General features: G+C 40.1%; 1 protein-coding gene across 3 annotated transcripts in view; it reads left to right on the top strand.

The window, feature by feature from the left end:
- The window catches only part of Ten-a (tenascin accessory), a 98,060-nt gene that overhangs the window by 43,017 nt on the left and 41,903 nt on the right, over positions 1 to 13,140 (top strand). For all 3 annotated transcript variants that reach the window (XM_019060206.2, XM_072303784.1, XM_072303780.1), the window contains exons 4-7: positions 7,635 to 7,769; positions 8,516 to 9,226; positions 11,156 to 11,350; positions 12,833 to 13,042. In XM_019060206.2, the coding sequence (XP_018915751.2) occupies positions 7,635 to 7,769; positions 8,516 to 9,226; positions 11,156 to 11,350; positions 12,833 to 13,042 (1,251 nt within the window). The remainder of the gene's footprint in view (positions 1 to 7,634; positions 7,770 to 8,515; positions 9,227 to 11,155; positions 11,351 to 12,832; positions 13,043 to 13,140) is intronic.

Below are 13,140 nucleotides of genomic sequence, written 5' to 3' on the forward strand. Positions count from 1 at the left end.
CCCTGCCCCCCTCCACCCCGACCTAGGGGCTTGAATTCGCTATTAGCCGGTTATTTATGCGGAGATGAGAAGAATAGAAAACAAACGAGGCCTAAAGCAAATTTGCGGCTGGAGTCGGGCGTCGGCAGGGGACCGGGGGAGTGGGGGGGGGGGATGAAGGAAGAGGCAGTGTCGAGAGAGATTCATAACGAAATTACTTAAAATACATCAAATGAATGAATAATAAATCCCGAAGCTTTGGAGGCGAAAAGAGGAAGTTTCCTTTGTTGAAAAATTAAATACAACGCAACGCGACGGTCGGTGAAAACTGCTCATCGCCGGCCCGCCGTTTTGCAGCTCGCCGGTTGGAAGGCGCAACTTGCCGGCCGGGCGCTCCGGGAGGGATGATGTTGATGGGCCCTTGGACCCGACCTGACGCTCTGCTTATCCCTGGGGACTGGCGGACGCGAGCGCCGGGCCGTTCGTCGTTTGAATAAATATTTGTCCGATAAGTATGTTGCGACGCACGGTGGATCGAGACCGTTAGAGAGGTCGGACACGGAATTTTTGACTAAAACTGCAAATTTTGATATGTCGCAAGCAAATAGTAATATCAGGCATTTTGTCAAATGCCTAGGTATATGAGGACTTAAATGTAACAATGGCGGATGTGAAAAATTACCTTTATGAAACACGTTCAAAAAACTGTTTTGGCACCGAGAAAATTTTGAGAAAATACTTGTGATGTGATCTTCGAGATCTTTGCAGTATGCCAGAGGCAAACATACTACATTTTTGTGCGACGAAAACAGTTTTTTAAGCGTGTTACGAAAAGGTAATTTTTTTACATCCGCCATTGTTACATATAAGGCCACATATAGTCAAATACTTTTACTCAGATTGAAATTTCGATTCTCATCATAATTTTAGGCAAAATAATTCATTTTTCCTGTCGGTAAGAATTCTCCATAAACGTGTGTATCATACAGTAGTCTTTTACACGATGTTTATCTCCTGAACGAATATTCATCTTGAAATTTTCAGCATATCATAAAATATAGAAATTTTTAAAATTTTACCATTCAAATATGTAAGAATTATTTGAGGAGGAAGGAACAAGGGGAGCTCGTACATTTGATGAGTTATTTTCCCCAATATATCGAAAAATCGTGAGCTCTTCACCATACATTTACAAAATTTTGTAAACCGTCTAAATTTGGCTATCTGCCTAGGCGTTTGATAGAAGGCCTTGCTTGACTAATTGCTTGCGACAGATATTTATTTTGTCACGTTTTAAATTTTAAAGAATGACTCTAGAGAAAAATTTCACGCGGAACACTTTTAGAACTTCAAAGTTTTGTATAAACGGAGTTAAAAGCGTTTAAAATTCCCACATTTTGTCCGACCTCTCCTATTGACTGGATCCACTGTGCGATGGATGTGATGTGAGTCGAAGCTCTTCGGGATCGATTCTCCGTGTGACATCCGCTCGTGGACGGCATCGCACGGCTGCTTCGACACTGTCACTGTCCTGTTGCGTAGTGAAAATGGGAAAACAAACGAAGTAGCTACCGGGGAAAATGCGCGGGAATAGAATTGAAAGTAGCCCTGTTTTAAATACAGGGTGTCTACCAAAACAGGCTGATCAAAAATAATTTCCGTACTTTATCACTACTTCTGGACCGCCTTTAAAAAATCAGTACTATTTCCGGAAATTCCGGACTTGTAGACACCCTATTTGGTTCCTAAAATGAGTAACTCCAAAAGTCCAATTTTGCACACTCTCAATTTTCCGTAACATAGGGCTTTACACCCCCCCCCCCCAAAAAAAAAAAAAAAAAAAAAAAAAAAAAATCGGTCACACCTCTCCCGACGACCTTTCGAAGTAGAAAAATCACTGATAATTCTCTGCTTTTCTCTTCTTTATTTATTGTGAGAAAAAGGAATAGTGGTCAAAATGGAAGAAAGAATTAACGGCAAAGTAAATTATCTGAGCATTTTTTATATTTGATGTAAGATGATAAAATTCAAAGAAAAATGGGAATGAATGAATCAATAGTACAAAAAATTGAAAAAAAAAAAATATTGAATTAAAATATCAAAATCTAATCGATCAAAATAGCTAAAAGCAATAGTCCTCTTTAAGTTTCTGTCCTTAGCATACGTAATACTCTAGGGATTGGCTAGGTCTTCATATATTTTTGGCCGAGCATCATGGTGAGGAATGCGGGTACTTTCACTAAAAGTTGAAGGGGAAGTGATACGGCGTCAAAGTCACCTATTTTTGTCCGCTAAAAAGCTTCTTTTTGTGTAAGTTCCGAGTCAACGTGCTATTTCCCGATGATACCACTATTCGACCATGGAGGAGCTCGTGTTGCCTACATTGAAAATTGTAGGCGAACCGCCTATGCACTGGAATCACCTCTTCGCGTTTGATATAAGGATATTTTTTGCTTGATTCAAATTAACTTGACATTTACGGTGCAACACCATTGACATAGAAAATTGAAAGGTAGATAGCGCGCAATAATGTAATAATATTTTAGTGTTTTTTTCGAATGATCGTGATATTTTATGGTGATATGATACGCGCACGCCGCCTCCAAGGCTAAAGACATGACAAATTAAAATATTCGAAGATCCTAAGGTATGAGATAACTGATATGGTGTAAATATCATGGAAATACGGGATCAAATTTAAAAATCATGGCAGTTCTTTTTCCAATTGATATTAATGTAGAATTAAATTGTTCTCACCAAGAAAAACAGTGCAAGTAAAAATGCAACTGCAAACAGAGGCAAAGTAGAACTTATCACTACCATGAGTACAGATGTCCGAATCCTAATTTCAGCTCATTTCGACCGGAATTTTTATCTTTAAGAAATTAAAAAAATTCAATTATTTCCACTGATCTCAGTGAGAAGAATGAGTTTTCTTTTCTTCAAAATAAATTAAAAGAAAGGTTAAATTAAAGGTATAACATGGATAAATAATAAGCAGGTTATAAAATAATTTTTACCGTACTTTCACACGAACCCGAAGCAATGAAGTTCAATGAATGAGCAATGAATCCTCTTTCCGATGTTTTATAGAGACTTTCTCTGTTTACAGTGCAGTTGACGCTTTTTTTGTCTTTTATCCATCGTAATATTTGGAATGTGGAGTTAGAAAAACACTTATCTCTGGTTTTTTAATACAAGTCTGAGAGACCAGAATTTCAGAAGGGTTTCAATTCTGAATATTCCCATGCAAACAAGCCCTTCCGCGGTTGCCTCTTTTGTCGTCATTTTCTGAATCCTCGTAATTGATTCTGCGAAGCATTCGAAGGCTTAAAGTAAATGTTTTAATTAATACCGTCTCAGCCCCTCAAACAAACAGCAACTGTGTTTACTGTCTACCTTTAAAAGTAAGCTGTCCCTTACCAAGCTCTCTTTGTGCAGAAGGAAATTTGTCTTTAAAAGATCACAGATTTCATCACTTAAAATGAGGTTTTCTCCAGCTTTTTCCTTCCTATTTTGCAAGATACAATGATGATTTATTATCCAGCCATCAATGGAAACCAATGATTTAGTATTTCAATCTTTACAGAGCCATTTGGCCTATAAGCCTTATTTTTAGGCACCATCTGCAATTTTTAGGGGCATAAACGTTTTTTGATGAAGCAGTACATTTTTCGGGGAGCAAATCATAAAGGAAAATCGGGGCTTTGGTAATTTTTTAGGTACATTGATGCATGACGCCTGTTGAATTTCAAAAGAAAATTTTGGTAATTTTGTTTTTTATAAAAGTAAAGTATGAATGCAGGTTTGCAATGATGGAACCGAAGATACGCAGTTCCCAACTTTAGCCGTCAATATAAATTTGCAAAAATAATATCTATAGTATTCTGTTCCCATATTGAGGATGAGATAGAGACAAATTCGACTTTACTTTGGAGTCAAATGTGACTATATTCCAATTCATTTGACTCTATAATGGACTTTGGTTAACTTTGAATGACTACAAAATTACTGTGATAATTGTCTCTGAATGATGTTAATGATTTTCCCTGAGTTGAAGTTTTAGTCAAGTTTAAAGGTACTCTAGTCAAGTTGTCGTATAAATTGATTTGAATTATCTTTAATGTGTGAAAAGAATATCACCATTTTCAACAGTGCATGAATCATTCATGCACCTCATGTGATCCTGCTATAATGTCTCGTAAGGTTTTGAGGCAAGCAGGTCTTATTACGATCATGAATATTTAGACACCCAAAACTTATATTGACGGGATGGTGAAAATGAACGTTTTGCTCACTGCATGAAAGTCACACTCTATGCAAATGACGCTTTTCGCCTTCATTTCAACGTGTAGGCAAAAACATCTCCCACGCGTTAAAATAGTCGCATCGCCTCGAGGAGTTTGAATCAAAGGTAGAAATTCATCGGTTGGTTTTCAAGACTTGCGTAATGATATAGCAACAGAAAATACTTCAATTTATTAGGTAATTAGATCTATGTGATTTATTAAGAACTTAAATGTATCCGTAAAATTGATATTTATTAAAAGATTTAGTTAAAATCACACAGGGTGTTCCAAAAGTTCTACCCCCCCCCCCCCTCTAACTTTTAAACCATTCGAGATGAAAGAACGAAACTTTCGGAATGTTTCTATCTTAAAAAGAACCATCTTCCATTGAGAGATCAAAATTTTTGAATTTCAAACAAAATTGAAAACAAAATTTGAAACTTTTGGAACACCCTGTGTAAACAATAGGAAAAGGGCTAGCATTTTGAAAAATAAAAACTTTTTTGAGAGATAATACAAATCAATTTTATTTCTGACTACTCAAAATAAGTTGATAACAGAATTACAGAAATAAAGACTGATTTGGACCACATTTTGCCATAAAGAACCACTACTCCTGGCTCATTTTAGAAACAACATATTATGCCATTGGTTTCCTTTTGCAGAAAGGTACTTTTATGAAAGAGCCAAAGATTGTGGTTTCTTACTGCAAAATGCAGTCCATTTCTGCTTGGTGAAGACGGTTCTGAAACTTTTTTAACGATGTACTATTTTTATTTTTGCTTGTTTTCTAAACTTCGAAGCCCCGCATGTTTCAGAAACGGGTCGTCTACTCTTTCCCACTGAAATAGTTTCAATTATTGCATGTGGAAACGGAATTTATTGGTCTCGGGATTAAAACCGAACGCGCAATAAGTCATAGTCAACAATTTTTCATCGGAACGTCGAACGGGCTGCACTCCGCGAGGCAGCGCACGATACCGAGGAAAAACGTCATATGAACAATAGGACATTGCCAAATTTCCTTCGATAGAATTTCAGTGTATTGAGATAATGTCCAATACTTTTCTACCATTCGTATTCGCGATTTAATAAAAAGTATCCTAAAATTACATTGAAAAATATCCATAACTTCTGTCAAAAAAAAAATTATTATATCGGGGGAAATTTAGCAACGTTCGAATGTCGATACGCGGTTTTTGCCCAGAACGGCAGCGGGTGGAGAGAGTTTCAATCGGGATGATCGCTCCGCTTAGAGTCGCAGCGCGTAGTAAATCAGGGACGACAACAAAAAAACTCGGGAAAGAGAAAAACGCGATCCGTCAGGATAACAGAGTCGCCAATGGCTCGGAAGGAAGGAGAATCTATTTTATCTCCGAATTATACCGAGTCGATTGTCATGGCCCGACCGAATGGATGCTCTGTCCGGCTCGGACTCGGAGCTTTCGCCCCCATATGATCCCCCCTCCCCCCTCCCCACCGCCACCACCTCCCCCGCAATCTCTCAATCACCAGGGATGCCAATCTCCCGACACTCCTTGGTTATCACTTTTATTTTCGGGGGACCCTTCGCACCCGATCTGCGGTGACGTCAGACCCGATGTCTGAAAAAGACTGATGGATCGCTCGCTGCAAGCAACAACTTGCGCTTTCGAATGAGAACCCTGTCTTGCGGGTTATTCTACTGCGAGCTTTCACAGTGTTGAGCTAAATGGAAAGCTTGTTTGGGAGCATTGAAAGAAAAAAAGTATATACTCACCGGATAGGTTTTTTAAAAAGATGTGTGTACTGTACTATCGTGTTAAGAAAAAAATGCTTCAAGAGCTTTCGACCATTGCCAAATTTCTTCCCATTACATACGAATCCGGCAAAATGTCGGACATTTCCTCATGATCTTGGTCTGAACTTTTTTTTTGAGCTTGGGGGTTGATTTCAGAGAAAACCAGTGGCACCATCGTGTTTCTCGCGACATTTTACAGATGAATCGATAGTCAAATCGCAAATTCCTCACACATGCAACATCTCCATTGAAGACAACTACCCAGTGAGAAGATATATGACTTATAACTAGTAGCAGATAGGAAGGATTTCCCGAAGATTTTATGCTTTAATTTTTCTTTACTTTGCTTAGAGAAATTATCAGACGATGCTCAGACAAAGCAAGTTTGTCCGCAAGAAAACTTAGAGGAAACCTCTCTCCCCATTCCGTGTTAAGTCATGTCGATTCGCTGCTTGTTCTTTTACTCGTATCAGCGATTCGACATGAAATTTTGTCCAATCAAGCCTTCAAATCGAAAATCCTATTCATATCTTAAATAGATTGGTTCTCTCTTAGAACTTCTAATCTAGACGGAAGTTTTATGTCTAAGCGTGCCAATTTCCTTCCGCGTAATGTTTTCCTCTTGCACGCAGAGGCTTCTCTAATAGGCATGTTCAATCACTGTCAAACACTCCGCCTTATGAAGCTGTCAATGGTGAATGTACGAGAGCTTTCACCTGCACTGCAGTGTTTTCAGATTTCCGCTTCGATTTTGTATATTTTTAAAAGATAATTACCAGTGTCATTTGAACCGCGTTAAGTAGGAAGGAACCAAGCCACAGCTATTGCTCAATTTAACCGGGCAATTTAATTTCTTACATGAAAACGACCGTGCAGATTTTTGTGCAAATTCCAGTAAATTTTCTGCTCAGTTCGAAGCAAACTCCTTAAAATTTTCAAAGGAATCCGCAATTCCGCACAAACGTTCTTTTGCTAAAAATTGCATTGCTCAGTTAAAGACAATAGCTGATGTGGCTTGGTCCCTTTCTGCTAAACGAGGTCCATTAATTCCTCGACGCACCCGAGAATATCTTTAAAATAGCATAAAAAAAATTGGACTGCCTTTTCAATTTCTAAAATGAGCCAAAAATAATAGTTCCATATTACGAAACGTAGTCCAATTGAGGGGCTTGGAGGACAAGGCGCATAAGTGCAGTTTTTTAAACAATTGATATGTATTAACGATTTCAAGTAAAATTAGTCTTTATGCATATTCTGCGAAAATGTCGCTCCCAAATTCCAATTTTTAAGCATCAATAAGTCAGTTTGAACTTTCTTTTCAACATAAGGATCCATGTAATATCGAAACTTCAAACTCGTATCTCTCGAAATAGCAATAACTGCACTTATGCGCCTTGTCCTCCAAACCCCTCAGTTATCTGAGTCCGTCAGACTGGGATTGAGGTATCCACATTTGGATTCAGGACGCCCTTGCGTTTTACATCTACGCATTCCCTGCATGATATTTCTTCTGTCTCGTTTCAACTTTGGCATCTTGGAGAGGTGGATCATTGTGGATTTATTTTGATTGCGTTGGTGTGTTGCAGCTATGAGTTCTATAAAATCGAACGTGGAGAGCAGCGGTTGCATCGTGGTGGAAGACGCCCGGGTCGTGGCTCAGGACTCGGAACAACACTCCACCGTCAACGCCACGTCTCAATCTTACCCGCCCACCGAGCCAGGTACCGTACCCCTCGCCTTTTTTCTCCACCCCTGCCCCCTACCCTGCATGCATGGAAAATATAAGATTGGTAGAAAACTCGAATGTTTCACTCCTCCGCCGTACAGTGGATCGAGCCAATAGGAGAGGTCGGACAAAATATGGAAACTTTAGACGCTTATAACTCCGTTTATACAAAACTTTGAGGCTCTAAAAGTGGTTTCATTGGTTTACTCGTGAAATGCTCTTCCGGAAGCACCCCTTGAAGTTCAAAATGTGACGAAAGAAACATCAAAATTTGCAGTTTTAGTTAAAAATTTCATGTCCGACTTTGTAGTTGATTCGATCCACTGTTCGCCGTTAACCCCCGTTACGCTCCGCGTAGTCATGACGTTAAGCTCACTCGTTACTCGACTACTCGTCATTTCCCGCACGAAAGAACGTAACTACATTTCACTGTTGTCAAATTTCTCCTTGCAAATTGAATTTTTATCGGGAGAATCCTGCTTGTTTCCAAAACGTTTCCTTGGAGAAGATTTGAAAAAAAGGATCTAATCTGCTAAAATACGTGTGTTTAATTGGGAAATGACGCCAGATGACGTCACTAGGCGGTGCATTTTCTCACTTTTAAACCTATTTTTATACTATTTCCCATCTCAGAAAAAAATTATAAAAAATACTGTGTAATCAGCTCTTTAACTACTATCAGATGAAGCAATAAAAAATCTACATGCAAATTCCATTTAATGGTTTTGATTGGTGTTTCAGAATGGATAGTGACGAGCACGATGTCGAGCATAAGCCAATCAGGAGGGCTGGGCCCCGGGTCATCGGGTAGCGGCGCGGGGGCGGGGGCGGGGCCCGCCTCGGGGGACCAACGCGGCGAGAGCCGCGACCAACAGTGGCCCTCCCTGGTGGAGATCTCGGACCTCAACTACCCCTACACCCTATCGGTGCCCCCGTTCCAATTCTGGAACTCGGAGTTCCGCAACAAGCGCTCCATCTTCATCCGCTTCAACTTCAGCGTCCCCCTGCGGACCAACTTCGCCTTCTACGGCCGACGCAACGTGGCGCCGAGCATCACGCAGTACAACTTCGCCAAGTTCATCAAAGGCTCCTGGGTGGACCACCGGCTGAAGAGGTCCATCGCCCTCCGCCCGGACGCGGATGTGGAGTTCCTCGCCGGCAACAGCCTCGAGCCCACCGTCCACGGCGCCGATAACGGCACCGAACACGTCGTCAAGAGGCGCTCGGCCCCCAACACCATGGTTAATGTCACCGTTCTCCAGTACATGGAGGCGGGCAGGTGGTTTCTGGCCATCTATAACGACGACACCAGGCCCAACGACATCGTCCTCGCCATCGAGGAGGCGGAAGACGTCCCCTCCGCCTGCCCTAACGATTGCTCCGGTCGAGGTTCCTGCTATCTCGGCAAGTGCGACTGCATCGACGGTTACAACGGCCCCGACTGTTCCAAGAGTAAGTTTCATTTTATGTCTCCCGCACTGGAAATAGGAAACACCTTGGATTTAGAGTCCAGACTCTTGAAAACATTGACAAGAAAAAATACTCTTGATTCAATCGGATTTTTGCTCGAATCAAAACGAAATCCGCTTAAATTAAGAGGCTTGGTTCTTGATTTAAGCTAGATTCTGATTGAATCAAGAGAACTTTTTCTTGTCGATGTTTTTAAGAGTCTGGACTCTAGATCCAATGTGTTTTTTTTCTAATGCGTTTCCGTAGGGCCTTGTCTCCACGGGACGTTTCATGAGATTTGTCCCAGGGAAAAATCTCACAAAATTTGGGAAAAATATTGAGTTAGTCAATACTAATCACAGTGCCAGCTAAGAGTCATTGTGGAGTTCCAGGAACGACTTGAAAAGAAGAAGGAATTTTGTCGTGTTGTTTAACGGGAAAAAGTCCAGAAGTTTCATTCTTGCGATTCGAACTTGGGAAAAATCCCGTGAAACGTCTTGTGGATACAAGGCGTAAGTAGAAAAAAATTCTTGATTTTATACAGGTAGAAAGATTTGGACCGCGCTTAGCAGAAAGGAACGAAACCACATCAGCTATTGCCAAATTTGACTGGGCAGTTTAATTTTTTACTAGAGAACGTTTGTGTGGATTCCGTTGAAAATATTAAGGAATTAGCTTCGCACTAAATAGAGGATACACTGAAATTTGCAAAAAATTCTGCACATTGGACCACTAGACAAGGTACGAATTTAAGCATTCTGATACATGTCCCTTGACAAGAATTTCACGTAGAACATGATTCGCGCCACGAAAATTACCGAAATCAACTCCTAACAAAGATATTAACGTTTTTATTTCACATTGGTTACGAGGAATTTGAACTGCCCGCTCATAAGAAACTCAAAGCTCTACGTGAGTCAAATCGTGCTCTGCAACGGTTTCAGCAAGCTTCTCAATCGAGCAATGTTCATTTTCCACCATGTGTTGTTTAAACTATAAACAACTTGCTGTACCTAACTGAGCCAAAGCGTCAAGATTGAGGTTGCCTGATTCTTACATCGCAGAGACTGTTATAATAACGTTTAGCGCGCGATGTGAGTCACGTAGAGCATTGAGTTTTCATGAGCGGGAGGTTTGAATTCACGCATCAAGAATCATTAAATATCTTCGTAAGGAGTTGATTTCGGTAATTTTCGTTGTGCGCATCGTGTTCTACGTGAAATTTCAGTTGTGAAACGTGTATCAGAATTCTGAAATTCGTGCCTTGTCTACTGGTCCATTGTTTTCATGTAAAAAATTAAATTTCCCAATTAGCTCGTGTGGTTTGGTTCACTCCTACTTAACGCGGTCCATTTTCTCTCGAGCCAAGAATTGAATCCTTGAATCAAGTGGGTTTCTGCTTGATACAAGCGGCTTTCTTTTTCGTTTGAACATCTATTATTCTTGCTTCAAGAGAAATGTGATCTTGCCGGCATACTCAAAAATAGTTCTGCTTTTAAGCAGAATCATGCAGACTTGATTTATCAAGTATTTTTTCCCAGCGTTCCTCAATCTGCGTTTCGTCGCTTCCTAGACGAAAAGCGCAACTTTATCTCAACGCCACAAAAGTCCAGTGGCGTGACGTGCTTTGCTATACATCGATTGATCCGCCTTTTAAAGCATATGGAAAAGGAGCGATAAACAGGTTGTTCGCAATGAATACCTTAATATTCGATTCTTTACCAAAGCTTCAAATGGCGAAATATCGATAATCGATTATTCACGCCTAGTCACTGCAAAATTTCCACGTGCAATAAAAAAAGAGGAGAAAAACGAGGTCGTATCTATGATGTAAATCATTCTCTCACGTTTGCGTGGAATCGCAGGATATAACGATGTCATATAGTTTTAGGATAATTTTTTTTCTTAACAGTGGTGTTTTTCTCTGTGCAGGCGTCTGTCCAGTTTTGTGCTCAAATCATGGGAAGTATGGCGGAGGGCTTTGCCATTGTGAGGAGGGCTGGAAGGGCTTTGAATGCGATATCCCTCAACATGATTGCCAAGTTTCAGACTGTTCTGGCCATGGAACGTGCGTTTCGGGCAACTGTGTGTGCCAACCCGGCTGGAAAGGTCCTGATTGCAGCATAGGTGAGTAATTGTATCCGCATATTTAGTACGGAGGAGGAGAGGAAAATGCCGGAATAGAAGTACATCGATGGCTTCGTCAAAAAATGTTTATCGTCGAATGCGGCGTTATATAACCCAAACAACCAAAAAAAAAATCGGTGATAATTTTTTAAAAATGTTTTATGAATTGTTTTCAACCACCTATCCATAAATCTGAGGAAAAGTTTCACAAAAACTCGAAGTCATTATCTCAATTCGTTCCAAAATGATGCCAAATGGCTCAGTTAAAGTTCGAAATGACCGAAAATTGGCACTTCAGTTTTTTGCCAATGGATTTGCCTATAACTCGGTACATCTGGAATATTTTGACACGAGAATTTGACGTTTGTTTAAAAAAATAAATAAACAAATAAAACCGAAAATTTTCAAAAAGGAGGAAGGTTAAAGTTAAAAAAATCGACTTCTTTAAAAAATTGTAAGTTTGCAAAGTCATGTTTCTCGCACCAAAATATCCCCTCACATCGAATTTCTGGTAAATCCATGAGCAAAAAAATCGAGGTGCCAATTTTCGGCCATTTTGAACTTCACCCGACCGCTATTTTGAAACGGTTTGGGATAATAACATTCGGGTTTGTGCGAAAAATTGTATTGTTTCATTGTATACGAATGAAGTATCACGAGAGGGGTCTTTCCATTTGAAAAAAAAGTTAGGGTCCGTAATCCCCCCTCCTCCCAAGGGGGCTCTCCCTGAAAATTTTCGGTGGGCCTAAAAGTAGTTCCGTTTGACTGAGGAACATCCTCCAAGTTTCAAATCTTTACCTCAATTGGGTGAAAAGTTAGAGAGGGAAAGGGACTTTACGGACACCCTGGCGAAAGTTGCGCGCGCAAGTGTTGGCGATCCGCAAATTTGAATTTTCCGCTTTGAATTCAAATATTCGCGCCACGCGTGCTACTAAAAGCGCGGCAAACTCAATTTTTTTCATAGGTTATATTTGTGTTTACATTGGCTCTTATCACTTATCACAAACTTGTCAGTTGTGCATGTGCAAGTATGCAAGTTTCAAGAGCTTGTTGCAAACGAGGCATCTGTGAATATGAACGGAAAATTTTGGTAATTACTTTCAAACATTTTCCAGGCAAATCACCAAGATGTTAATGTTCTCCTGTGTACTTCCTTTTAGAGTCTGTATGTTTTGACTTTCGACATTAGTCTTGCTCTATTCGCATTGCAGACAACTTCTCAAATCACTGCTGCATTTAAAAAAATCTTGTGTAGGTATTTGTCCCTCATTGTTCTTTTGCATAATTTTCTTCTAGTTATTTGATATCCCCAATTTGATGTCTTAATTCTCATTGATCAATTTTCCTCACAACAGCAGCTTAGAATGTAAGAAAGTAAATTTCTCTGCTGTATCACGGTATAGGAGGCCCTAATAGGTATTTCAAAGTAAGTTGTCCTGAGATTTTTTATTTTTCTTATCTTTGAACCTTTCCTGTTCACAGAGGACTGCCCAGATCCTACATGTTCAGGTCATGGTGTATGCATCGACGGGAAGTGTTACTGCAAAGCTGGTTGGCAAGGTTCTAACTGCTCTCTACTTAATCAGCAAGTGTACAAGTGCTTACCAACTTGCTCCAATCATGGAACTTATGATTTGGATTCTGGCACATGTGTCTGTGATGATTTCTGGACAGGAGAAAACTGTTCTAAAGGTATGAACTTTCTACTTTTATCGAACGTTTGTAGACTTTTTTTTTTCTTTGGTCACAGTTCCCTAGAATTTTTTTAAAACTTCAGGACGGACAAATCC

Source organism: Bemisia tabaci, chromosome 1, assembly GCF_918797505.1.
Source record: "Bemisia tabaci chromosome 1, PGI_BMITA_v3".
NCBI classification, from domain to species: domain Eukaryota; kingdom Metazoa; phylum Arthropoda; class Insecta; order Hemiptera; family Aleyrodidae; genus Bemisia; species Bemisia tabaci.